Genomic DNA, 27,018 nt, shown 5'->3' on the forward strand with positions numbered 1-27,018 from the left:
AGTCCAGACTCCATATCAGTCTGTAGGAGCTGAGGGCCGTCAGGCTAGCCCTGAAGGCTTTTCTACCGACTGTGTGAGGAAAGAGTGTCCTGATCCTGACAGACAATACGGTGGCCATGCACTACCTCAACAAAAAGGGGGGGGGCAGGGTCACTTCCTCTGTGCAGGGAGGCGATGCAGCTCGAGTTCTGGGCCATACAGCAGGAAGTTTCGATCTCGGCTGTTCATCTGGCCGGAGACGACAGCGAGACGGCGGATGCTCTGAGCAGGCAGAGCATGATCTCTCACGAGTGGGAGCTGGCTCAGGAGATTCTCCTGGAGATCTTCGCCCTTTGGGGGACCCCTCAAGTCGATCTCTTCGCCTCCAGTGTCAACCGGAAGTGCGAAAAGGTTCTGCTCGCTGGAATTTCCTCCAAAAGGAGCCTTAGGAGACGTGTTTGTGGTGGAGTGAACATTCTCACTGCTGTACGCGTTTCCTCCAGTCCCCGTCATCCCGTACTGCGGAGGTTACGGAGGTTCGGTTCCCGGATGATCCTCTTTGCTCCGGCGTGGGCCCGGAGGACCTGGTACCCGGACCTTCTCGACTTGTCCATCTGCCCTCCACGTCGTCTTCCCTACCGAGACGATCTGCTCTCACAGGCGGGAGTGAGGTTCTCCATCCAGAGGTCAGATCCCTCAACCTTCACGCTTGGCTTCTGAAAGGTTGAGTTATAAGGATTGGGACCTCCCTGAAGACGTGTTGGAGGTGTTGCTCTCTGCCAGACGGCCGGCAACAAAGTCTCTGTACTGTTGCCGTTGGCGTAAATTCTGCGACTGTGCAGAGTTAAGAATGTGGATCCTTTTGAATGTGACATTCCCATGGTTCTGTTTTTTTTTGCTTTCTTTGGCCCACAGTGGCTTGCAAGTGGGTACCATTAAAGGTTACCTGGCGGCGCTGTCCATATTTAAGCGCCCGTCTGAAGAATGTTCCTATTTTAAGATTCCTTTAATTTCTCAGTTTTTGAAAGGGCTCACTAATGTGTTCACCTTTTCTGGTGCCCGGTTGGGATTTGAACCTTGTTCTTAAGTTTCTTATGGGTGCTCCGTTTGAGCCTTTGTATTCTTGCCCTTTGAAACTGTTAACTCTTAAAACGGTGTTTTTGGTTGCGGTTACTTCTGCTCGCAGAGTGAGTGAGTTACAGGCACTTTCAGTTAAGCCACCCTTCACTGTATTTCATAAGGACAGGGCTGTCCTTCGAGTTTGTCTTTCCTTTCTTCCGAAGGTGGTTTCGGAATTTCATTTGGGCCAGAAGGTTGTTCTTCCGGCATTCTATCCTCCTCCGCATCCTGGTAAGGAAGAGGAGAGGCTCCATAGGCTTGATCCTAGGAGAGCGTTGAGCTTTTATATTTCATGCATGTCCCGGGTCAGAGTGGACGATCAACTCTTCATTGGTTACGCTGGAAAGCGTTTGGGACAAGCTGTGACGAAACAGACTTTGTCTCGTTGGATTATTTTGGCTATCTCTGAGTGTTACCGCTTGGCGGGTAAGGACCCAACGGCTGGCTTGCGGGCCCATTCTACCAGGGGTATGGCTGCATCTGCTGCCCTACAGAGGGGTGTTCCTATTCGTAACATCTGTGATGCAGCCACCTGGGCTTCTGTACATACTTTTGTACGTCACTACTCCCTCGATTCCATCCGAGGACAGGATCTGGCGTTAGCAAAGCAGTCCTTTATTCCGCAATTTGATTGGGCATGCTAAATTTGTGTTCTAAATTCTTTTCCCACCTCCTTGCTTTGGTACTGCTTTGGGAGTATGTCAAAGATACGGAATACGTCGGAGGACCCAATCCCCTCGAAGAACAAGTTACTTTCTTACCTGGGAACGTTCTTTCGATGGGATGGTCCGACGACGTATTCCATATTGCTCCCTCCCTACCTTCCCCGCTGCAGAATTTCTTATGCGATTGCAGCTTACGTTTCCGCAAGGCCTTGTGTGTCTGACTGGCAGATGACTGGTGTCACACGTTCTGGGGGGGAAAAAACTACAACTGAGGCTACGGCCGTCGTGCGTCCTACTTATCACATCGGGTGACGTCAGCCGTCGGAGGAGGTCCTCGGGGACGGCGCATCGACGTCATCGACGTAGGACGCAGATGCCGAATATTTTCCGAAGCAGCACAGCTGTGGTGATTACTGTCAAAGATATGGAATACGTCGTCAGACCATCCCATCGAAAGAACGTTACCAGGTAAGAAAGTAACTTGTTCTTCAATTGATTAAGGTTAATGACATTTTTGACACAGCGAGGATGCAGCCTTGTTGTATGCCCCTGCTTAAAATGCAGCAATGTCTGTGGCAAGTGCCAGTACACATTATAAGGAGCTTGGAATTAATTTCAGGGTAAACTATTTCGCAAAAATAGACCTACGTATACTTGACACCCTGGCAACCTGCCAATAGATTAAGTATTTGGTTATATCCTTGTGGTGCTGTGGTGTGTAACACATTCCTGATGTAGTGTTTGCAGTTAAAAGATAGTTGTTACTCAGTGTTTATTTAAATAACTAGACACTCTTTAATTGACCACTTTTGGGCTGTTGCGTGAATTGTTAAGCAGGATGATTTTACTTATTACATACCACAATACGAAAAGGGTTCCTGCACTCATTTGATGTGGTACAATCTTTGTTAAAGGGCTATAATTGGAAGGTTAATGCATTTTGTTTGGGCGTATTGCCAGTTTCATTAAGAATGTCAAACTTGCTTTAATTATGTTAGAGTTTCAGTTGTTTTCCTACCAGATCTATTTTAAACACACTAACTTCACACCCATTCTGCCATGCTATAGTCTCTTATGAAACATCAATAATCCCATTCATAATTCGCTTATTTCTAGAATATTTTCTGAAAATCGTAGCTGTCCTAGCCATCTTCCTTTTGTGTTTCATACATTGCTAATTAGTTAGATGATGTAAATTGCACTGATATCGGAGTATCAAATTGTAAATATGTGTAATGTAACTTGTGTGTCCTGTATACTTTCAGTGAACAGACTGGCCCGGTCCAAGTTCTGCTGAACCGCGAGTCGTTACCAGAACCAAACACAAACGCAGACTTTAGGCCCAGTACATTCTTCCACCCGACTGCGTTCTGCCATGAGGCAAGCTCATCAACATACTTAGAGTCTTCCAGTCGTCCAACCCATGACTACAGTTCATGTGCCAGAACCTTTCTGAATGTCCAGACTTCCCCGGCTGATTTCGACATCCAGATTTCTTCCACTACTTCTCATGGACTGGTTGCTGAGCAACAAGGTAGGATGGAGATGGATGCATGTTGTGATCCTGAATTTGGAGGTTTTACAGCCGGAGGTTCAGAAGAGGATGTTTGCGGAAATAACAGAGGGGAATTTATTAACAGACACAAAGACATTCTCAAGTCTGCCACCAGTTTGCCGCAGCAGAATAATAAACCAAATAACTTAAAATCTGGGCCTTTAACCACACTGCTATTTCCATGGACACATCAGCCACATGTGTCGTCCCAAGAAAAGGGCAATGAACACAATGCTGATCCTCACCTCAGCTCTCCAAGCTCTCCAGTGCAGCGCAGCAGCAATCAGGGTAGTTCATGTAACATTAGGGCTGCTGCTTCTCCTTCTACATCTCTGCAGTCTCACTCAGAATCATCGCCACAGACAGTGAAAAGGTTCTCTAGAGCCAACAGCTATGAAGGAGTGCTTAATGCAAATGCTGAGTTTGGAAATCCCCTTTATTCAAAGTCTGACAACTCAAGGAGCAAGGAATTGGTGCGTTCCTTGGCAGACCAGTTTCAGAGACTTCAGGTACTCTCGCCAAAGAAGAGTAGCTATGGCACGGGCTGGACTGCTGCAGGGTCTCCTGAAGAGAAGCTCCCTATTAGGCAAATGCAAGGATCATTTGCATTTATTTACCCCTCCGACAGCAGACCCCCAGCTCCTCAAAGTCAGACGAATGGGAGCCAGACAGTAGAAAGGCTTTACTCACCTCATGATCTACAAGATGGATTTAGACCCTTTCACAGTCATGGTGCTAATCAGTTTACATCCAGGAGTTCTGGTCTGCATGCAGAAGACGTTTATGGTGCAGGACTGTGGAACAATATTGATCCTGCAGTTGGAATGGGTAGCCATATCCATCATGAAACTGCACGGCCAATAAAAACTGCCAATTCTGTTACTCCATCTGCTTCTTTGCCTGTGGCGCGGTGGGTCGATAATGTATCAAGGTACTATCATTCTCAGCCAGAGCACAAAAATGGCGATTTGCATGGTGACCCCATGAGGAATCTGTCTACCCAGTCTACCCCTGCTCACAGAACACTTACAGAGGGTCTACAAAGGGCCCACATGGAGATTAATCCACAATGCAATGAAGATTCTGAGCAGGAGACATCAGAGTTGGAATCCCTGTATCATACAAGTCTACAAGCTTCTCAGGGCAGCAGAAATGTGTTGGGGAATTCTGAAAATGGGAAACGATCATTTGGCAAATCAGGTAAGGAATCTACTGACATTTTAATATTTAACCAGACCATCATTTAAATGAATCTTTTAAATCAGCAATTTCCATATGTTTGTGTATCTCTTGCACTCTACACTAAATGTTGTTCCATGTTAGAAAAAACACTGATGTGTTTTTGTAGTTTTTTAGCAACTCGAGAGAATCTGTTGTAAATGTTGAAGTGTGCACAGTGTTCTGTCAGCTATTCGTACCATGCTAAACAGCAATTTGAGGTTCATTCTATCTATGCCATTTGCCAGGGGTGCACAGTGTCTGCTGAAGCATTCCACTTGATATTTGGAAAAATAAAGGAGACAAGTTTAGAGTCTTGAAGGCATTGGCAGTATTCCTTTGTATATGGGCCACTTGTAAGCCAAAGCTATTGCATTGGAACACTGCTTGGAGGGATATGACATATGAGGAGGGACACGCTGATTGTGGGTGTTTTGTTTTTTTATCCACTAGGGGTGTACTGAATTTCCACTGAAAAACAGCTATTCTGCTTCGGCCAAATACTTCCCAGAATACTTACTTGAAGCTGAAGTCCAGTCCACTCTCTATGATTACCTATATTTATCTCTGTGTTTGAGTGAGATAGCTAATCGTAGAAAGCAGAGAAAGGCTGCAGAAGCCAAATTACATCCTTCCATATTGGCTGCTGCAGCCTGCCCCAGCCCCAATGTTGCAAAGTAAGTCCCTCCTCACTTCCCTGTCCCTGTTCGTAGGGGGTCACCGGGGTTTGGACTGGTGGCCCTTGTTGCTGCATTTCTTTGCAAACAAAGCACAGTCTCCCGGTCCAAGGCCCAGCAACACCATCCTTCCCCCACAACTGTGACAGGGAAGGAGGGGGGTGTTCAGACTTTCATTGGACACCCACTCCCCCTCCTCCCACCCATTGACCAAAGAAATGCAGCTGCAGGGGCCGCAAGGCCAAAAACCAGCAGCCGCTTCAATTGTTGCTGGGGCTTGCTCTTGTAACCACCTACCCCCTACTCATTTAAAAGAAAATAGCTGGGGGTAGGCCAGGGCAATAGGTGGATAATAGTGCTGTACCGACCTGTGCAATTGTTGCTAGCTAGGGTGGTCTGGCCTTGCCCTGGCGCACAAACACTCATTAAAAAAGAAAGCAAGTAGCAGCGGGGGCTGCCAGGTGACCCCGCAATTTTAGCCGGGCGGGGTTGCCTGGTCTTGCCTGGCGGCCTACCCACTCATTTAAGGAAAAAAAGCAGCAGCGTGGACTGCCAGGACAAGACCCGGCGACTCACACAGATGTTCCAGGGGAGGGAGGGTTTGCTGATCCTTGAACTGGTGAACTCCCAGGTCATACAGCATAGGAGCAGCCATGGCAAGACCTGCCAAACCCTGTTGCATAGAATTTTAAAATACAAAACAAAATGTGGAGCTACCAGGGCAAGACCCACTGACACCCCCTGTAATAATTGAGGGGGGCTGGTCGCTGGGCATTGCCCTCGCAAACCCTATATTGTTTTGTCTTGTAAAACTATTCAGCCCACTATTTGCAACGGCCCAATACTTGGATCAATTATTCGATATACAGCCGAAAAGTAAATTTGCAGTTCGGTACAGCCCTATTATCCACCTATTGACTGCCCATAACAGCGCCCTTCCCTATGGACGCCTGCTACCCGACCATTCCTGCCTAAAAAACATCCTACTGGTAACTCTGAGTAAGCTTTATCAAGCAGTAATGTGAAAACATGGCCTGCCACTGTTATGTCTAAGTAGTTAATATCTTAATTGCAGCTGTAAATGCTACTTGTGTAATAGAAATGTCTGAACTAAGAGTGCCTTTAGCCACTTGCTTTATATCTAATCCTTCTACTGAAGTCCTGTTAATAACAAGTATCGATAAAGCCAACACTGTTGGCTTGTGTATAGGCATTAGATAAGTATTCAATAAGCACAGCTATCATATGCCCAGGCAATCACACCATTTGCCAGCTGTTGCCATATTATGGTAAGGTAGTACGGTTATGGCACTGCTTGACAAATGCCTATCTCATGCTTGCACGAAAACCAAAATGGTTGGCTTTTACCAATGCTTGTTGTAAAAATGATGTGGAAATTCTAGGTTTGAGTCTGTTTTACCGGCATAATACAGTGCAACAACAAAAACAAACATCAATGTTACATTTCTCCCTCAGATAATTTCCCCATGCCCAATGTCATTGGCTGGGTAGTGAACCCAAAGTTGGTTAGGAAGAGCTTCATTATCTTCCCTTTGCTTACTTCTTAATAAGCCTAGGCAAATCTATTTGTGAACACTCCTAATCAGCGTATTTCCCTAGTCAAAACTTTCTCAAACTCCCTTTGGGGTTCAGATGGAGGGGATTTATACAAACTTGACCTTAGGCTATATGATGCAGCATTATCAGAAAATAATAATCCTATATATTTGGTCACTGTATATGATGTCGCCGGGAAAAGGTTGTGGTGACATTATATAGGTGACCATATATATAGGGACAGGGAGAGCGAGGGTTGCGTGGCTATCCCCAGCGCTTCTTGGAAAAAAAAAAGGCTTTGGGTATTGTGGGGGTATCCCTGCATGTTCCATCTAATAATGTCCCTGCAAAAAAAGGCAATTTTTCTGCGATTATTTTGCATGGCGTTATTTTTGAGTGGACATTATTACATGGAACCGATGCAGCACAGTTGGAGTTCATGATCTGTCTTACAGGCAGAGGAAGGATTGCGTAGTATAATTGGATAGCTGGGCTTTGCTCTGAGTTAAATGAGGGTAGTTGAGGGATAGGTAGAATTGGGATAGATTTATTTCTTAAAGAATACACACAGACATTATGCAGGAGATTCAGTGGTTGTTACTAAGTGTGCAACACAAGACCCATTTTGTTGTGACTAGACAGGAGAGGGTGAGTTCAGGCATGATTCAGGGGCGCTGGCAAGTGTCTTGAGAATTTGGGACGGTAACTGCTTCCCAGTGTTTGAGTATGTCTCTGTTCATTGTTCCATTTTATGGCCCTATAGATAAAGTAGCATGCAGGACTGAATTCCTTGCATACTTCTTCCTGCACCCAATTGAGTTGAAAGTGGGAGAATTCCTTGTCTTTTTTTTCCAACATAAAAGTGATTTTCTTTGTTGCTCAGTTATTGTGACACCACCACCTGGCGAAGAAGTCTCTGGACCTCGAAATCTAATAGAACTACCATCTCTGCATACTTTATTTATTCAGTTATATACAGGAGGATCAATGCTCTTTTGATCACAAAAGAACCTACCGTAGATAAGAAATCAGATTTGACGGGACGCAGCAAGCTTCTTAAAATGGGGGCATAGACATTATGACCAGCTAATGGAGGGGAGTAAGTGGAACAGTCACCAGCGACAATATATAAGTAACGCACATAGATGAAGTACAACCAACATTGGACATTTCTTTTTTTTTTTTTACTTTTGTTTATTGGCAGAAAGTTAAGATAGGTACAGCACAGATTGCACAGAGACAAGCAAGCAACTCAAGGTCAATTAAGATAGTACATCACAACTATTTCAGACATCTCAATCTGGGGGGTGGCTGACGGCCTGGAGAGGCGCAAATAGGAAAAAAGGGAAGGGAAGGGGAGAGGCACACTTCTCACGGTGTATTGGGCTGGGCTGGTGAGAGGGTGGATCTCCACTCCACATTGTCTCTATTGTTCAGGTATGTGCAGAACTCCGACCACACGTTTTTGGGGCGTGATGACATAGGTAGGGATCCGATGTATTCTTCTTCACACATTTGTACCCAGGTGAGGGCTTTCAGCCACATCGTGAGGGTGGGGAGGGTTATGGTGCTTCCAGCATTGCAATATGCATCTTTTGGCAACAATGGCACTTACATTTAGGAACCTTGACATTTTCCTCACATTTTCCCCCACCCAGATACCAAACAGCAGGGATAATGGATCCAGGTCTATCTGGGAACCAATTATTTCTGAGAGCGCCTGCGTCACGGCCACCCAAAACGTATTTAGCGCAGCACAGGACCAGAACATGTGTATGTGATCTGCCTCGCTCGATTTGCATTTCGGGCAAATGTGAGTCAGGGTGCGTGTGAATTGCGCTACTCTGTACGGTGTGTTATAGAGCCTGTTGAGGAATTTGAATTGTATGCAGCGGAATCTGGCGCTAAGGGAGACTTTGCGCGTATGTGCACACATTGTACTCCACATTTTATCTGTGATTTCTATTTCCACTCCTTAGCCCGTGGTTTGAGGGATGTATCCTCTGTTTTCCCCAGTTGCATTTTATACAGGGTGGATATTATGCCCCTGCCGCCTGCGGAATTTGCTATATATTGGAGTTCAGGTGAGTCTGGGGGGGTCATCTGGAAACGAGGGCCACACAGCTCGTACCGCTGCTCTAAGCCTGTAGTATTGTAGCACCTCGAGCGGAGAGTTGGAGTGTTCTGGCCGCCATGTTTGGGGGGTGATGAACGTACCATCAGGGAACAGATCAGTTAGGGCTCGATAGCCCAGATTTTCCCAGTGTCGCAAAAGGTGTTGATCGTGTGTGGGGGGGGGGGGAGTCCGGGAAATTGCCATATGGGAAGCCACTTATAATATGTGTGTTGCTCTTGCTCGGAGAGCAGGATGCTATTCCAGGCCCTGATCGTGGTGGCCACTGGGTCTGATGGGGCGGCTGTTTGGAATGTGCGGTGCAGTAATAAGGTCATAATATTTGTCCCACCCCCTGCCAGTTTCTCCAGTTTTACATGTGGTGGCGGAATCGGGTGCGTGTACCAGTGGGTGGCGTGTTGGGCCTGTGCCGGGTTCCAGTACAGAAAGAGGTCTGGGGCTCTGAGCCCCCTTTTTCATAGGGTAAAGTCATATGTTGCCACTTCTTACAGACCGCGCCAGAATGCAGAGAAATTGGGCACATTCTGAGTGGAGTTTCTTGAAGTCTTGCTTTCCGGGCCAGACTGGTACGTTGGCAAAGATGTAGAGAAGCTTGGGGACCACTATCATTTTTATTAGAGAGAGTCTGCCCGCAAGGGATAGCGGTAGATTGCGCCATTTGGACATCTTGGACACGATGAGCTGTGCCATAGCCTCATAGTTGTCCGTCAGCAGGGAAGCTTTGGATAGCGATACCTGCACCCCGAGGTATCCGATACCACCTTGGGACCAGCGTAGGGGGTACTCGCATGACGGTTGTTGAGTTGCTGTAGTGAGAGGGAAGATTTCTGATTTAGAATAGTTGATGGTGAAACCGGAGTACATGCCTATTTTGGTTATGTTATGTTATGTTATTTTGCACTTATATAGCGACTTATATACCATTGGTATGGTCTGAAGGTGCTGGTAGGTTGAACGCCCTTGGGAACCGAAGTTCTGGTCAGTGGAGGGAGTAGAGCGAGTCCAACGGTGCATGTGCAAATCCGGTATGTGTGCAGCTGGTGCGGAATTCCTGTGGTAGCTGCTTCCTAGCGGTAGGTGTAGTGGCTGAGAGATCAGGAGTATGTGTTCGATCTGGCCGGAATTATCCAGACCGAGAGTGGCCGCGTTAGGCCTGAGGAGAACGCCTGGCTGGGGGTGCGAGACCAGCAATGTTTAAATGTTGATATGAGAACAGTTATACCGAATGGTGTCATAGTATCTCTGTGTTCTAGTTGAGTGGTGGTGTAAGGAGAGAGTAAGCGTGAGGTATGCTCTTTCAAAGGATCCATGTATTCCAAGGCATAATACGAGTGTCATGCAATTCTGCAATTCGTCCGCTATCCGCACTCGTCCGTTCTCCACACTCATCCGCTCTCCACACTCATCCGTCCTCCATACTCATCCGCTCGCCACACTCATCCGCTCGCCACACTCATCCGCTCTCCGCACTCATCCGCTCTCCGCACTCATCCGCTCTCCGCACTCATCCGCTCTCCACACTCATCCGCTCTCCACACTCATCCGCTCTCCATACTCATCCGCTCTCCATACTCATCCGCTCTTCGCACTCATCTGCTCTTCGCACTCATCCGTTCTTCGCACTCGTCCGCTCCCCATACACATTCACCCTCTATACTCATCTATACTCATCTGTTCTCCACATTCATCAGCCCTCCACATTCATCGGACCTCTCCACTCATTGGACATACACACTCATCCGCCAACCGCATTAACCCTCCACACTCGTCCACACTCGTCCGCTTTACACACTCATCCGCTATACTCACTCATCCGATTTCCAGACTCATCCGCTCTTCGTACTCATCCGCTCTCCACACTCATTCGTTCTCCATACTCCTCGGCCCTCCATATTCCTGGGCCCTTCACAGTCAGCCGTAAACCGCATTAGTCCTCTACACTCGTCCATGCTCGTCCGCTCTCCACACTCAGCCGCACTTCACGCTCAGCTGCACTCCACGCTCAGCCGCACTCCACGCTCAGCCGATCCGCACATTCCTCCACTCTGCACTCTCCTCCGCACTGCAGGCTCCTCCTTTCTCCCCTCTCTTCCGTTCTCCTCGCTCCTCCTTTCCCCACGCCCCTCTGCACTCCATACTCAACCGCTCTCGACATTCAACCGCTCTCTATACTCATCCGCTCTCTATACTCATCCGCCCTCCCCACTCACCCGCTCTTCGTATTCATCTGCTCTCCACACTCATTCGCTCTCCATACTCATGCGCCCTCCACACTCATCCGCTTTCCACACTCATCGGCCCTCCACACTTATCGGCCAACCGCATTAATCTTCTACATTCGTCCCGACTCATCCGCTCTACACACTCATCCGCTCTACACACTCATCCCCTCTCCATACTCATCCCCTCTCCACACTCATCCCCTCTCCACACTCATCCCCTCTCCACCCTCATCCCCTCTCCACCCTCATCCCCTCTCCACCCTCATCCCCTCTCCACACTCATCCCCTCTCCACCCTCATCCCCTCTCCACACTTATCCCCTCTCCACACTTATCCCCTCTCCACACTCATCCCCTCTCCACACTTATCCGCACTCCACCCTCATCCGCTCTCCACACTCATCTGCTTATTGCACTCATCCGCTTTCCAGATTCAACCGTTCTCCGCACTCATCCGCCCTCCGCACTCATTTGCCCTCCACACTCAACGGCCATCCGCATTAATCTTCTACACTCAACCACATCCATCCACTCTACACACTCTTCCGCTCTATACATTCATCTGCTCCATACGCTCATCCGTTTTCCAGAGTCATCCGCTCTTCGTACTCATCTGCTCTCCACACTCATTCGCTCTCCATGCTCATCCGCGCTCCGCTCTCCACATTCATCTGCTCATTGCACTCATCTGCTTTACAAATTCATCCGTTCTCCGCACTCATCCGCCCTCTGCACTCATTTGCCCTCCACACTCATCCGCCCCCACACTCAACGGCAATCCGCATTAATCTTCAACACTCAACCACATTCATCCACTCTCCACACTCTTCCGCTCTATACATTCATCTTCTCCATACATTCATCCGTTTTCCAGACTCATCTGCTCTTCGTACTCATCTGCTCTCCATGATCGGGTCTAGGTATGTGGAGGGGTTTCTGACATACAAGAGTACGTCATCAGCGTACAGCGAGATGATTTCCGGCGTGTCCTGTAAACGAATGCCTTTATTTATGTGACGCCCTCTTACGTGATCAGCCATGGGTTCAATGGCGAGTGCAAAAAGGATGGGAGAGAATGGGCATCCCTGGCGAGTCCCCCTATGTAGCGCAAAAGGAGAGGAAGGAACAGCGTTAACAAGCACCCTAGCCAGTGGTCCCGTGTAAAGTAGTTTTATATAGGAAATCATATTTGGCCCAACTCCCATTTTTTCTAGCACGGCTCATAGGTATTGCCATGAGACCATATCAAAAGCTTTTTGGGCGTCTAGTGTAACCGCCACTGCATCAGCGTTCGGATCAATTCTGGACAGGATGTTAAACAGGCGGCGGATGTTAAGTGCCGTAGAGTGGCCGGGAACGAATCCACTTTGGTCAGCGTGGACCAGATGGGGCATGAATGGAAGAAACCTGTTAACGATTTCATGTCTGTGTTGAGGGAAAGGGGCCTGTAGGACCCACACTCGTCTGGGGGTTTCCCCGGTTTGGGGAGGACTGTTATTAAAGCTTCCCTTAAGGAGGGAGGGAGGGTGTTCAGTTGGAGTGATTCAGCCCAGACCCTGTGCAAAGCTGGTGCCAGTATTGCCATGTGTTCCTGATAAAACTCAGAAGTGAGCCCATCTGGGCCCGGAGCCTTGTTCTTGGGAAGGTCTGAAATTACCTGGACTATCTCCTCTAAGGTGAATGGAGTGTCAAGGCGTTCCCTGGTGTCCTGGGAGATAAGGGTCATAGGGATGCTTTTCAGCAGGGCATCCAGGTTATGGGCTGTGTGTTCAGGCTGGGGGCCGTATAGACTAGCATAAAAGCTGGCGAATGCGTCTAGGATGGATTGGTCCGACCAGTGCCTTAGCCCTTTTTCGTCGCTAATGCTATCGACTCGAGTCTTGCCGCCCTCCGCCCACACCATCCAGGCCAGGGTTCTGCCGGTCTGTCTCCCTCCCCTCTGCCCGGTCTGTCTCCCTCCCCATATTTACGGGCAGCTACTGGGCGAGCATAATATCGCACCTCCCTTAACGCATGTGCCTCAAATTGTTCAAGTTCTGTTCTGATCTTTGCTAGTATTGCTGGGGTCGGTGTGGAGAGGTATTCCTGTTCAAGGGTTTTAAGCCTGGTTTCGTAGCTGTTTAGGGCTTGCCTTATAGTTTTAAGGACCCCCGCTTCCCTAGAGATACACATCCCTCTAATGTAAACTTTGAATGCCTCCCATCTGGTCCCTTCAGGTGTGTCGGATGCATTGTTATTTTCAAAGAATGTGGTTATGTCCGCTAGGATCTCAGCTTTAAAGACAATATCAGATAGGGTGTCAGATTTAAAGCGCCAGGCAGGCCGTGGCGGCGTAGTGTTACCGAGTTGGATCTGCAGGAGCACGGGTGAGTGGTCAGATAGTGTGCGTGCGAGGATCCTGATATCTAAAACCCGGCCCACCTGGTCACCAGACAAGAGGAACCAATCTATTCTTGAGGAGCTGTCATGTACCATTGAATAGAAAGTGTAGTCCCTTTCTTTGGGGTGGAGTGTTCTCCATACATCATGTAGGTTCAGGGAGTCCATGTGTGCAAGGAGTCGTTTGGCCGCTCGAGATGTGGCCCGGCGAGTAGTCGTTGTTCTATCTGTGACATTATCGAGTATCAAATTCATGTCTCCTCCCCACAAGATGGGAACGTCTAGATATCTCATAAGGATAGCAGTCACCTCATCGAAAAACTCGGGGGAATCAGTGTTGGCCGCGTATGAATTGACCAGCAGGCATTCTTCGTTAGCCAAAGTGCAATGTAGAATCACATATCTACCTTCTGTGTCAATGTGAGATGTGTGGAGTTTGAAGTTTACCAACTTCTGGATGAGAGTAAGAACTCCCCTAGCTTGAGTGGAGTATTGGGTATAATATCTGTTGAGGCCCCAGGTCCGTGCTATGTTTGATGATAAGTGTTGCAAAGTGTGTGTCTCCTGCAACAGGAGGACCTTGACCCCGTGTCTTTGTGCATAGGCCGCAATCCTATGGGACTTCGTAAAATTTGTCAATCCCCGAACATTCCATGTCATCATTTTGACAGCCATATAGATAATTTATGGAACATCCCTAGCATAGGATCTGTCTCTGATTAACACCATATGTGCTGCAATGGCACAAGGTTGCCTGCCTTTAGAACCGGTCTCAACTTTCCCGCCATTTTGTATATAACCTTCCCCATCTTCTACGCCCCCCACCCTCACCGCCCTGCCCAAACTAGCAGTGTGTAGTTAACCCCCCCTTTAGAGCAAACAACTGCGTGCCATCCCCAACTCGGCAACGCCTGAGAAATCGCCCAACCGGGGCTTGAACACAAACATTTCGCCTCAAAGGGTATTGCAGCCTCAGTGGGGGCTGCCGCTGCCGTCCTGCCCATGTGTAACAATGCAAATATCGATGCTACAACATAAAACTTTTGATCGGCAGATGATACTCAGGTAGCAAAAGAAGGATCCACATATTCTGGGGTAGCGAAGTCATAGCTAGAGCTGCCATAGGCCAGTACAAGACAGCGGAGCTTGGTTTACAAAGTTCGGGCCTAATACTTGATATAGTTGGCAGGAGAGCTAGGGTTGCGCTCCCCCCAGGGAGTTGTGTTCTCAATATGTTAGTGTTGGGCCACGGTGGGCTCGCAGTGGGACAATGAGGAGGGACCCAGGCCCCCCGGAGGAGTCGATGGCCAAATCTCTGCGTCTATTGAGGGCGCACAATGGGAGTCTGAGTCTGGCATTAGTCGTCGTCCATCGGTTCCCGTGGAGGATACACCAGTGGGATCTGCGCCTCGATGAACTTAACCACTTCATCAGGTACCGTGAAAAAGTAGAGTTTGTTGCGATGGGTGAATTTTAGGCGCGCAGGGAAGAGCATCGCGTATTCGATTTTTCTGTCCCTTAACATCTTCTTCACCCCCCCGAATTGGCGCCTCTCCATCTGCACTCCCACCGAAAAATCGGGGAAAATCCTGATGATGTTTGAGTCAAGCCTTAGTTCCCCTTTCCCTCTGGCCAAGCAGAGTATGTGGTCCCTGTCATTATAGCTCAGCAGCTTGGTGATTATAGGTCTGGGAAAGTCTCCTGGCTTAGGTTGGGGCGCAGGGAGCGATGAGCTCTCTCTACTGTGAAGAATGGTGAGAGCTCGGGGTTGTCGAGGAGGTCTTTGATGAGTTGTTCAACCGCTGGCTCCATGCGTCCCTTTAGTGCAGCTTCAGAGACTCCTACTATGCGAATGTTATTTCTGCGGGACCGCGATTCGAGGTCATCGCACTTAGCTTTGACCTGCTTCATGTCCCGAACGAGTTCTGTGACTGTGTTTTGTAGGGCATGGACGCCGTCCTCATTAGTACCTATTCTTTGCTCTGCCTCAGTGATCCTGGCGCCATGCTGGTCAATTTTTGCTTTCAGGGTTGCTACATTCGCATTGATGTCGTCCAGCTTTTCATGGAAGGCTGCGAAGTTTTTAGCCATGGTTGCGGGTGGATCGGCGGGACCCTACCATCCTCAGGTGTCACAGAAGAGGACGCCTGGTCCGCACCAGGCGCTGCCCTGGCAAACCTGTCCATGGCACCTACCTTGGTGGCAGCCCGCGCCTTGCTGGGCATTGCCGTGGCAGGAACAGCGTCTGATTGGCAGGGGTTGATGGAGGTCAGAGATTGAGTCTCTGAGGGGCGGATAGTGGTGGGTCAATAGGTGCAGTCCGCTAGTGGCTCCCGCACAGTAGGATTAATAATGACCAGGCCGGGTGGAGGAGGTCCGCTCGCAGCGAGGCAGTGATGGCAGGGCCGCCGCAGGAGAAGTGGAGCCAGGGGAGCGCTGAGCGCAGGGTCCGGCGAGCTTCGTGCAAGCAGTGTCTTTACGGGGTATGCTTGGGTGCACAGGGTAGTGAGCCGTTAATGGAGCTGGGAGCACACCGGCGGCGGGCCCTCAACGTCGCAGTTCTTTATCGGCTGAAGCACAGCTCATGGATATGTGGAGCCTTATGGGGCAAGGGCTCGCTGGTTGCTGCCCCTCCCGCACACAAAGGGTGGCCAAAGAGGTGGTGAAGCGCAGGTTCCAGCAGCCGTAACGTGGGGGCACAGTGTGTCCTGGGCGGAGAGATTCAGGGAGGGAGCAGGGAAGACTCAGTACTGGATGAGGTGTGGGCCCCCGGTTGGACGGAGGGGCAAGGAGTATCCCCCTACACCCACCTTACAGCCTCCAGGGTGGCTGAGCCCGTGCGTCCCCAGACGTGCGTGAGTGCCTCCAGGGGGCTTGCCCAGATTCGGGGTCACTGAGGCGCAGGGGCCTCGGCCGGATGGGGGAAGGAGCCGGGATCAGCTGATCACGGGCCGCCTGGAAGCCGAACGTTTTTCAGCCCAGAAGTGCACAGGGGGGCCGCCGCGGCGGGTCCTTGGTGAGGGCAGAGGGTCCGTCGCTGTAGAGGGCCGCCATGGGGGCAGGGCAGCGGCCGCGGCGGCGACCGTTGCCGGCAGGAGCAGTAGCCATTTGGTGGAGGGAGAGCCGCTCCTCCCGCGGCGCCCCCGGAGCAGCGTGCAGCGCAGCACGAGCGGCCCTGATCCTCATCCCGAGGGGGACCGCGTCGCACCGTATGCGCAGGAGGGCACGGACCGGCCGGCAGTGGCAGCAGCAGGTCAAAATGCCACCCGGACCAGGTCACCACCGCCCCCACAGCTACAGGCCGGCCCCGCCGTACGTCCCGGGCAGGGTGGCGGTATGGTGGAGAGTCCCGCTCTGCAGGGCTCCAGCAGGGGAGCGGGACGCTCCGGCAAGGAGGCGCACAGGGAGCCCGCAGCAGGCGGCGCACAGGAACGGAGGAGGCAGAACCAACCGGTGCTAGCGGTCCCAGCGAAGAAGCCGCACGGCGCTGCAGGCCCAGTTGATAGCCACGCCGGTTCCAGGCAGCGAACTCCCTCCAAACTTCGGCCACACAGGGAGAAGAGCCGCCGATTGAGAATCGTGGCAGTGTTGCAAAGATATTGTGCGGATTAGTGCCGATAGTTGGAGGATTCTAGTGGGCAGGAACAGAGCTCTCAGGCTAAGCAGCCATTTTCCTTGGCTGCTCAACAGCACCCCCCCAACCCCCAACATTGGACATTTCTAAGTGCAGTTAGGCGTTACAACCAGCAGTGCCCGGGATGTGACCATGATGGGTGAAGTGCTAAAGTGGAGACGAGGAAATGAGGGACAGAGGCAGGTTAGAGGAGAGGGAACAATGTTCGCTAGCAGGTAGGTTAAGAGGGTAACTCTGAAGCGAGGAGGTTGGCTTTTTTTTTTATCTCTCTATTTAGTTTGGTTTTGAACAAATCCTTGTGGACTGTTTCCCGGATGTCCAGCGGAAGAGAATTCCATGCAGATGGAGCAAGAAAAGAAAGAGTGTAAGCAAAAGGAAGCACCAGGAGGGCGTGGAGCCACAAGGGTAGTCGAGGCAGAGCGGAGATTACGAGACGGCTTATAGAGTTGGATACAGGTAGATAGATACAGTGGTGCCTTACTGAGGATAGATTTGTGAACCAGGAGAAGAAATTTAGATCTGGCCCTGTTTTGCATCAGTAGCCATCCACAGTACAAGGAAGTAAGTGTGAAGTGAGGGAGTTCAAAGAGAGTCAAGGTAGCAAAGTTAATAATCATGTCGAAGGGACAGAAAGCCTATTTGGGGAGACGAAAGAGGAGGCTGGCACAGTAGTCCAGTTTTTATTTTTGTATTTTTTTTATTGTGCGTTGGCCAAAAAAAAAACATGGCTTTTTACACAAATCAAAAGATACAATAATATTTAGAGATCGTGACATTAAAACATTAATTGACTAATTCATACAAAAGATAAGCATTCATAAAAACAAAGAAAGGAATAAAAAGAAGAGAGATTCATATGCCCACTTATTACTTCAGTGGAAAGAGTCATTTAACATTAATTTGTCAAAGGACTAGGATTTATATCTCCCTTATTGACAGTCAGATTAAGCTCCTTGAACAAAGCGCCCACCTCCAGAGTAAGAAAAATGTCCACAGTAGTCCAGTTTAGAGAAGACAGGAAAAGAGATCCTTGATGGTGTTGAAAGGAATTTCCTAGTATTTAGGAGGTTGAGACAAGCTGTTGTTCTAGTTTTGGAGATGAAAGTAGCAAAGGGTTATAGATGATACTGAGGTTTCTAGCTGAGGAAAAGTAGGGGAGAGTGTCAGTTGGGAATTGGATAGGCAGAGGAAGAGATGAGAGAGAGCCTTTGGCAGGGAAGAAGAGTACCTCAGTATTGGATGAGTTTAACATCCGAGAGTGCAAAGCATTCCAATATTTAATGGAAGAGAGGCAGTTGGAAAATGTGATAGAAGGATCAGAGGAGAGGTTGGGAAAAGAGAAGATTTGGGTGTTTTCTGCGAAAGGTTGGTAGGGGTACACAAAGGAGGAGATTAGTGCCACAAGAGCAGAGCTGTAGAGTGTAAAGAGGAGCAGACTCAAGACAGAGCCTTGTGCATCACCAACAGTAGTTAGAGGAGTGAGTTGAGAGGTGTTCAGGATACAGGGAATTGGCAAGTGCGAGGTAGGATTCAATCCAGGCAAGGACTCGATCGCAAATCCAAAGAAGAAAGATAGCATTAAGGAGATCACAGAGATCGACCGTGTCAAAGGCAACAGGCAGGTCAAGGAGAATTAAGATAGAGGATAGGTTGGAGTGCTTAGCAGAGGCAATGAAGTTGGCTAAATTCATGAGAGCAGTTTACGTGTATTGACAGGAGTGGAAACCTGCTTGTAGGGGGGTCTCAAAGGTTGTTGTCTAAGAAATTGGTAAGACGGTTAAACACAACCTTTTTGAGCACTATAAAGAAGTGCAGAAGGAGAGACATGAGGCAAAAGTTAGCCGGTAGGTTCGGTTCAGCCCCTTGCTTTTTTGGGAGAGGGATGACTGTGGCTGTTTTGAAAACAGAGGGAAAGCAAGAGGAGTCGAAGGACAGGTTGAAGAGTTCAGCATGGAGAGAGGCCACTAAAGGAGCAATATGCTTGTCTAGCTGAGGAGCAAGAGGGTCTGATAGGGCACAAGAGGGGTTAACCTTCATCAGTAGAGATAACACGTTGTCACTGTAAGGGTGACTAAAGTGGGAGATAGAGGCAGAGGATGATGGTATAGTAGGCAGAGTGTAAAGTGTAGGAGGAGGGAGTGCGAGGCAGGTCAGGAAAGAGTCTCTAATGTATTACATGTTTGTATTGAAGTGTTCAGCTAGGTCATTTAGCTGTGAGAGTGGAGTTGATAATCATATTCTTAGGAGGAGTGTGTTTAGGGTGCCCTGTAGCCAGTGAGGATGTTTGGCGTGAGAGTCAATGACGGTTAAGTTGAATTCCCTTTACACTCCATTAAGAGTGGACTTGAGAGGTCCTAATGCAAGTGCGTACGCCTCTATTTGCGCAGCAGCCGGTGCATTTCTGTGCGGAGACAGTTTATGAATGGGGTGACTCATGGTTGACGATGCTGAGACATAGGGATGTAAATAAGCAGTAGGAAGTGAAAGGAGAATTTGTCATACAGTAGGGATTGGAAACTGGAGAAGGCAGTGTTAGTGTAATAGACATCGATGTGAAGTAGGAGAGTGATAAAGGGGGGAATGGCAGAAGGCTTACATTTCCTTTTAGTAATAGTTATAAAGCAAGTGGCGAGGAAAGGTCATAGGGTGGAAAAGAGGGTGGTGGAAACAATTGAGTGATCAGATATTAATGGTGTGACAGTAGTGTTAGTGGCTGAGAGAGAGAGGAGGAGATAAATACGAGATCCAAAGAGTTACCCGCTGGGTGGGTAGGTAGGTTATGCCTAGAGTGGGGAGTGTGGTCACTTAGAAAAGACTGAAATTCAGATTTCTGAGAAGTGGTTGGCGTGAGAAGGTTAAAGTCACCTAAGAGAATGAGGTGATATCTAGTGGAAAGAGAATAAAGGAGTTGCCCACGGTCATCAAATAACTGGTCAAGTGGGACCAGGAGGGTGATAGATGATGTGAACTGAGTGAGGCAGAGCAAAAGTAGAGATTGTGAATTCAAAAGAGGTGTGACAGGACGTGGCATTGGAGATTTGTGAGACATTGAGGTGGGAAGAGAGTGGGTGTCTGACGACTCCACCTTTGCCAGTCAGTCGAGGAGAGTGAACGAAGGATAGTTTGAAGTTGTGTAGGGTCACCAGAGGGTCAGTGTCAGATGAAGAGATCCAGGTTTTAATGATAGTAAGAAGGTCTAAGGGAGGAGAGCGGGAGTGAAAGTCCATGATGTATCACCCCATTACTGCTCAGTCGAAAATACAGAAGCCTAAAATACTGAATTTAAAATGCTGCATTTTGCTGCATATATATGTGGGGCTGGGTGAGTTGTGTGATTATAAATGTGGGGGGGCACTATGGGGAGGGGCCCTGTGGGATGGACTCCCCCTGCATCGATATGCAGCGAGATGGGTTTAATGAAAGAAAAAAACGCATTTTGGGCTTGGGTATTTCTTTTCCGAAGTGATAACATAGATCCGTCAGTGATAAAGGAAGTCCTATTGCATACAAACTGAGCATTCCAGAGTGCAATGTTCAGTTGATAGGGTAAGGAAGAGTATAAAAGTTGAGTCTCAGAGGAAGAGAGGCGAGGTGGATAGGTGTTGAAGGAGGTATGGTTAGCTTTTCGGCTTTGTTTGTTAGAAGAAGGTGGAAGAGAGACGAAGTAGTGGGAGTTTCGTGTTGTGAGTTCTATAATAGGGATAGGAAAGGAGGAAGTTGTAGCGTGATTGGAGAAAGCATTGGGAGAGGTGAGTAGGAGGAGAAGGAGTGAATACATTATAAGTGAGTAGCTCAGTGTGGGGAGACAGTATATTAATTTGGAAGCTTGGGGTACTCACGGATGTAACAGGGAGAAAGGCAAAGGCTCATAGGCTAAGAGGCAAAGAGGCTGGTCAATGGCTGGTCTTCACCCTTCACTGTTCTGCCCTTAACTTGGTTTCCCCTTGCTGGACGCCCCTGGGAAGTTCAGAAAGGATGATACATGCTCTTGTCACCTGATTGCCTAGTCCATCAGTCATTGGTCTCTGTGATATTGTCTCTGGTGTTGCTGGGACGAGGTAATTTTTTCCTGATTGGTGTCCCCTCTTGTGGCCTTCGTCTGGAGATGGGGTTGATTCAAACTACATCATATTTTCAGTTAGTCCAATTAATGACAGCTTGGATTTTGTTTGATTTATAAACTGGACTAACACGGGACACACCGCTTCAGCCGAGAAAACATATTTTTACTATTATTTCCCAACTCTGTCCCCCCCCCCCAAGTTAGTATGGATTGTTTTCTATACTGGTCTTGCAAGTAGCAGAACATTTCTTACTGGTAAGTCATGTCTGAGATATATACACAAACTCCGTCTTCACACAGAATTAGAAATACATCTTCATTTCAGTTTATTTCAGCATCTCCAAATGGTTAAAAGAAAACTCTACCTTAAGATCAAATTACAACTGCACAATCACAATGTGATGCTAGTAAATAAGTGATTCAGCAATCCATTTAAAGAAAAACAAATTTGCACGGTTTGGAGACTATTGAAATGGTCATAATATTGTCATTAGGGGTAGTGAACGTCTTATTATTTGTGTTTTTATTTCAACCCCTTGCCCTGTATCGACTAGTATACCATCTAAGGTACAATAGTTCTAACGCCTATGTACAATGTTAACACTTTGTGTTTGTTTCAGCATTGATAAGCTAAGTCTCTAATCTCATTATTAGAAATAATGACCTTCATCAGGACTAGTATATCCATCATTACAGTGCATAGTAGTAATGTTCTTACCAAATGGAGTACCTGTGGTTAGACCATAATGGGAAAAGGTCTAGATCTCTGATGGTTAGTATGGGTCATACCATTAATGACCTATGTTGTGTGGTTTCAACAGGCATCTTTTCTTGATCTTCTGATTGTAACATGTTTCTTTCACTGTGGCAATGGGGAGTAATGGCTGTGCTAGTAAAAATATAAAGTGACAAGATTCCTCACCATTTTAGGACATCATTTTCTCTACAATATGTGTTTCTGTGTCTTTATTTTAAATGTCTATTTGTGCCTTTAATTGTCAGTATTGGTCTCCGAAGAGTTTGGATTTTACATAATTCGCTCATTGCCTTCCTATGTTTCATTTCTTTTCACATAGTTTCCTAATTTTGCTAGGACCATCATATTTGTGCAGCTCAGACAGGGATCGAAATTGGGATTTGTTTACTAGGAGCACAATGCAGCTCCTAGGTATCGTGCATAAGCAGTTAGGCAGGAGCTACCTGTGGGGAACCAGCAGCTAGTACATAGCTTGCAGCTAATCTAGCTTTGCGCAAGATGCAAACTCTAATTTTTGTCCATTTTAATTTATCCAATATGCCTTAAATGTCCACAAGGTGAGTTCTTTATTCTCCTTTATATACATTCCCAAACATACACAGTTAATATCACATAGCTAGCATTGTACGGCACCACTTGCTACCGGTGTCAAGAGTAGCTGTTGGTTTCAAGCTAACCTGCTTCCAGCTCCTGGCAATTTCATACCCTGTCAGGGTATACAGTGCAATTTTAATCCTAGCTGGGATTGATCACGAAAAGCAATCCACTGTCATAGTTATGAATTGACACCCCTCCCACTATGTTATTCTCACCTTAATTGTACAGTGCTCCATTGCTTACAAGCTAGGTTGGTGCTGTGCAGTTTTAATGGATACTTTTGTCAAGTACCTGGTCTCCATGAATCCAGACTCGTGGTTGAGGTGCTTCACTTCTTGATCTTCTGTCCTCCAGAGTTCCAAACTTTGGCTAGTATGGTGTAGGGTCTGATCCCTGAGCCCCCCTCTGGGATGTAAGAGACAGAACAGGCACCCAGGTGCCAACTCCCCACGCCACGAGGCAGCTGTTCCTGGATTAACGTGGCATAGGGACAGCGCAAGGCGCTGACCGGGAAAGCTATGCTCGACAGTGTAACAGGTGTAGGCAAACACCAAAGGATAGTCGAAATAGATGGAGAAGACCCCAACAAGGCCAGGATATGAATAGCAAGATTTCAGTAACCTAAGGCACGAGGCATGAGACCTGAGTTAGGAGGCACAGGATACCAAGGCAGACAGTCCCCAAGACAAGGGACTGCAAGGAAGAAACCAAAAGGAAGAGGCAACAAGCAAGGTATTCAGCAAGGTTAAGCAAGAAATAAGAAGGCAAGGCAAGGCAACCAGGGATGCCTCAGGGAAAATGGACATAAAGAGGTATTGAGACGCACCCATATTGTGTGAGCTTGGTTTAAATAGCCCGCTGCTCCCTTGACATGGTCATTGCAGCAGGCGTCATTTCCTAGCAATGCAGGATGCCGTGAGTTGATCGTGAGTGCAGTGAGGCAGTGTTCGGGCCTCTGCGCATGCGCAGTATGGACCATTATGGCGACACCCATGCATGGTGTCTCATCTCACCATGGGTCCTGTGCCTGCCGTGGATACCGTGCCATGCCCCACTGCCTCCTGCCCGCCAGCCGTTTCCCGTATGAAGCCGCCAACAAGGGTACAGCTTCCAGGTGAGCAGCTCTGGGCGGCGGCAGTGAGGAGCCCGGGGTGTAATACTGTGCCCCCCTACCGGGCACCAGGCTACCAAGGAAACCAAAGAAAGAAACGCTGAACCAAACAGACACATGCACATTGGAAGCCGGTTTCCAAGAATGATTACATGCAGTATACGCATTCCAGTCAATAAGGAATAACAAGCGCCCACGTTGGTACTTGGAGTCACAAAAGTCCTGCACTTCATATTCAGGCAAGCCATCCACCGCCAAAGGAGGAAAATGAGTAGAAGGGCGTCCAAAAGTGTCCACAACGTATGGTTTCAATAACTATATGTGAAACACCGGTGAACACGCCAAGAGTTTGGTAACTGCAAACAGAAAGCCACTGATGATATTCAGGCTGCAAGCCGAAAAGGACCCAAGAAACGTGTGGCCAGTTTGACATGTAAGTTACAAACCGGCAGGTCTTTGCTGGAGAGCCACACAATGCCACTGATCCGGTAAGCAGGAGCATCTGACCGTTTGCGGTCAGCTATGGCCTGCTGAGAGGCATCAGCGTCCCGAAGATAGTTAGAGACTTCCTTCTGTACCTGAACCAGTTGTTGCACTAAAATGTCGGTGGAGGGAACAGTGGACTGTGTAGGTGAGGCCATGCACAGGAGGTTTGGATGGCGGCCATAGGTGCAGAAGAACAGGCTGACCTTAGTGGAAGAATGCACCGTATTGTTGTATGCCACCTCGGCAGTGTCCAGTCACCCTGCCCAATTGGATTGCAAAGTGGTGGCGTAACAGTAGAGATACTGCTCAAGGGTCTGGTTAGTGTGTTGGGTGTGGCCAGTACTCTGTGGGTGAAACCCAGAACTCAAGGTACACTGAATTCCCAACAGTCGACACAGCTCTGTCCAGAAACGTGAAAGGAATTGAGAACCAAGTCCGATTTGATTTTTTCCTGAAGACCATGTAGTCTGGATACATCATGAATAAACACCAGCACCATATGTGCCACAGTAGGGACAGTGTGCAGCAGGATGTAATGATCCAGCTGGTGAAGCAATCCTCAAAAGCCATGATTCAGGCATGGCCTGAAGATTCTGGGAGGTCCACAATGATATCCATGGCTATGGTGTGCAATATGGCAGCTTTTCTGTAGGCTGTAGGAGTCACACTGGATGACATCTACTAGTCTTGGTTTGGGCACCTACCAGACACTGGCAATCGTATTCTTGTGCATATTAACGAAGACCAGGCCATCAAAACTGGCATGAGCGCAATTCCACTGTTGCCTTAATACCCCTGTGGCTAGCGATTTCGGAATTGTGTAGACCAGACAAGAGACTGTTGTGTTGGGCCATAGTAGGGATGTATAGCCGGCCATCCCGAAAATAGACCGTCTTTCATCTGCACCAAAGGGTCCAGGAAGAGTTCAGCACCCTCTGGGAATCTACCGTGGCATCTACTGTGGCTTCTTTGATCTGTTGCAGGAGAGGGAGAATGATAAACAATAAATGTTTGTCCGGCAATATAGGCTCCTCCACAGCTGGACCAGGAGAGACATGGCCATAAAGACTGGATAGGGCATCGGCCATCAGGTTCTGGGCACCCGGGATATACGTAATGATGAAGTCAAACTGGGAAAAGAAGGCCCAGTGGGCCTGACGGCTGTTGGTGCAATGAATGGAACGCAGGTACTGTAAATTGCGATGGCCAGTACAGACATTCACAGTGTGTAGACCACCAAGGAGTTGGAGCCCTCCATCCCTGGAACACGTCCTTGATAGCCAAAATCTCCTTTTCAATCTCTGAATACTTCTGTTCACATGGAGTCAACCGTCTGGAGTGATAAGCAATCAGGTGTTCCAAGTGGGTTATCGGGTCTGCCTGTAGAAGAACTGCCCCAACGGCATTGTCTGAGGCATCCGCCTCAACGATAAACCGTCTACTGGCATACATGCTGTAAAACCGGTGTTTCAGTAAATGCAGTTTTGAGAGCAGAAAAAGAAGCATCAGTGATGACATCCCATTGAAACATTGTCTTGGTACTCAAGAGGCTGGTAATAGCAGCAGGCAGGTGAGAAAATCCAGGAATAAAACGCAGATAAAAATTGGCAAACCCCAGGAACCTCTGTCCTTCGGGACGGGCCAGTGCAAAACGGCACAGACTTTGCGGGGATCCATATTCACTCTGGCGGGGCTAACAGCATAGCCCAAGATTTCAATCTGCTCTAGGTGAAAAAAACACTTCTGTGCCTTGGCGTACAGGTGGTTAATAGCAAGACGGGAAAGGACACAGACTACCCCGCAGACCGGGTTTAAACAAAAGTGTCAAGACTGTGATTCCAAAATGTCACTGACCGATCCGCAGTGAGTATGCTTGTGGTGTCTCGGTGCGGAGCACAAGACCTCGGTCTGTTCAAAGTGCCAATCGATGACTGGAAAAGCTCTGGAGGAACATAAGGGGAAATTGGTGGTAGGTAGATTCCCTAAGAAATCCCCATCGACTACCCCGTACAAGAAACCTTTGACGAAGCGAGAGGCGACGCTCCTCGACGAAAGAAGGCTAAAAGGTCCACGTCAGGGAGTGGCTCCCACCATTCCTCGTCGAGGAAGTAGAAGAAGAGGAATCATAAATCGCCTACTTCGGCGTCCTCGTCCGATTTCTCTCCTGAGAGGACGATATCCTGCCCCACTAAGGCCTCCACTCCAGCGGAATGGGAAGGATTCAGGCAAGAAATGCTTAAGATATTCGAGAGCCAGAAACCATCGAAGCAGTCAAGCCATGCTCCTACCGCACCTTCTGAAGCCAGTAAGGAAACGGCTCGAGCCAAATCCCTCGAGCCCGGGACAAAAGCCAGACCCCCCCATCCAGAGCAGTCGTGGCCTTGACATGATGAGAAATCATCGAGGGATCTTTTGAGTCTTAAGTCGAAAGACAAGTTGCGGTCGTCCATGCCATCGGCGCCAGCGGCCCAATCAACACCAGCGACACCTTCGAAGCCTCAGGTGCCATCAACATCAAAAACGACTTCAACAAAGACATCGACGACTTCACAGGAATTGGGCTAGAAATTTTCTAAGCCTTGGACACCTTTACCTGAGATACAGAAAACCTTCACTCCTTTACTAAGAAAGGATTTCTTTAAATCTCTGACCTCTATTTCTTAGGACAATGCACCGTCTGATAATGATGCACCCTTTGGTTTGCAGTATGGCACACCAAATATCCCTGATAGTTTCATATCAGAGGAATCCAGACTGAAAGACCTGTATGAAAATTTGCTGACAGCCAGTGCAGTGGACACTTCACGTAATTGGAATTTGGAACACCTCAGTCAGATGAGCATGCAGATGCCTCTTATAGGCAGTT

General features: G+C 48.4%; 1 protein-coding gene across 7 annotated transcripts in view; it reads left to right on the top strand.

The window, feature by feature from the left end:
- USP54 (ubiquitin specific peptidase 54) overlaps window positions 1–27,018 on the top strand; it is a 2,840,272-nt gene that overhangs the window by 2,183,817 nt on the left and 629,437 nt on the right. For all 7 annotated transcript variants that reach the window (XM_069610693.1, XM_069610692.1, XM_069610695.1 and 4 more), the window contains one exon: window positions 3,029–4,518. In XM_069610693.1, coding sequence (XP_069466794.1) covers window positions 3,029–4,518 — 1,490 coding nt within the window. The remainder of the gene's footprint in view (window positions 1–3,028; window positions 4,519–27,018) is intronic.

This window comes from Ambystoma mexicanum, chromosome 8 (genome assembly GCF_040938575.1).
Source record: "Ambystoma mexicanum isolate Mex_15411 chromosome 8, UKY_AmexF1_1, whole genome shotgun sequence".
NCBI classification, from domain to species: domain Eukaryota; kingdom Metazoa; phylum Chordata; class Amphibia; order Caudata; family Ambystomatidae; genus Ambystoma; species Ambystoma mexicanum.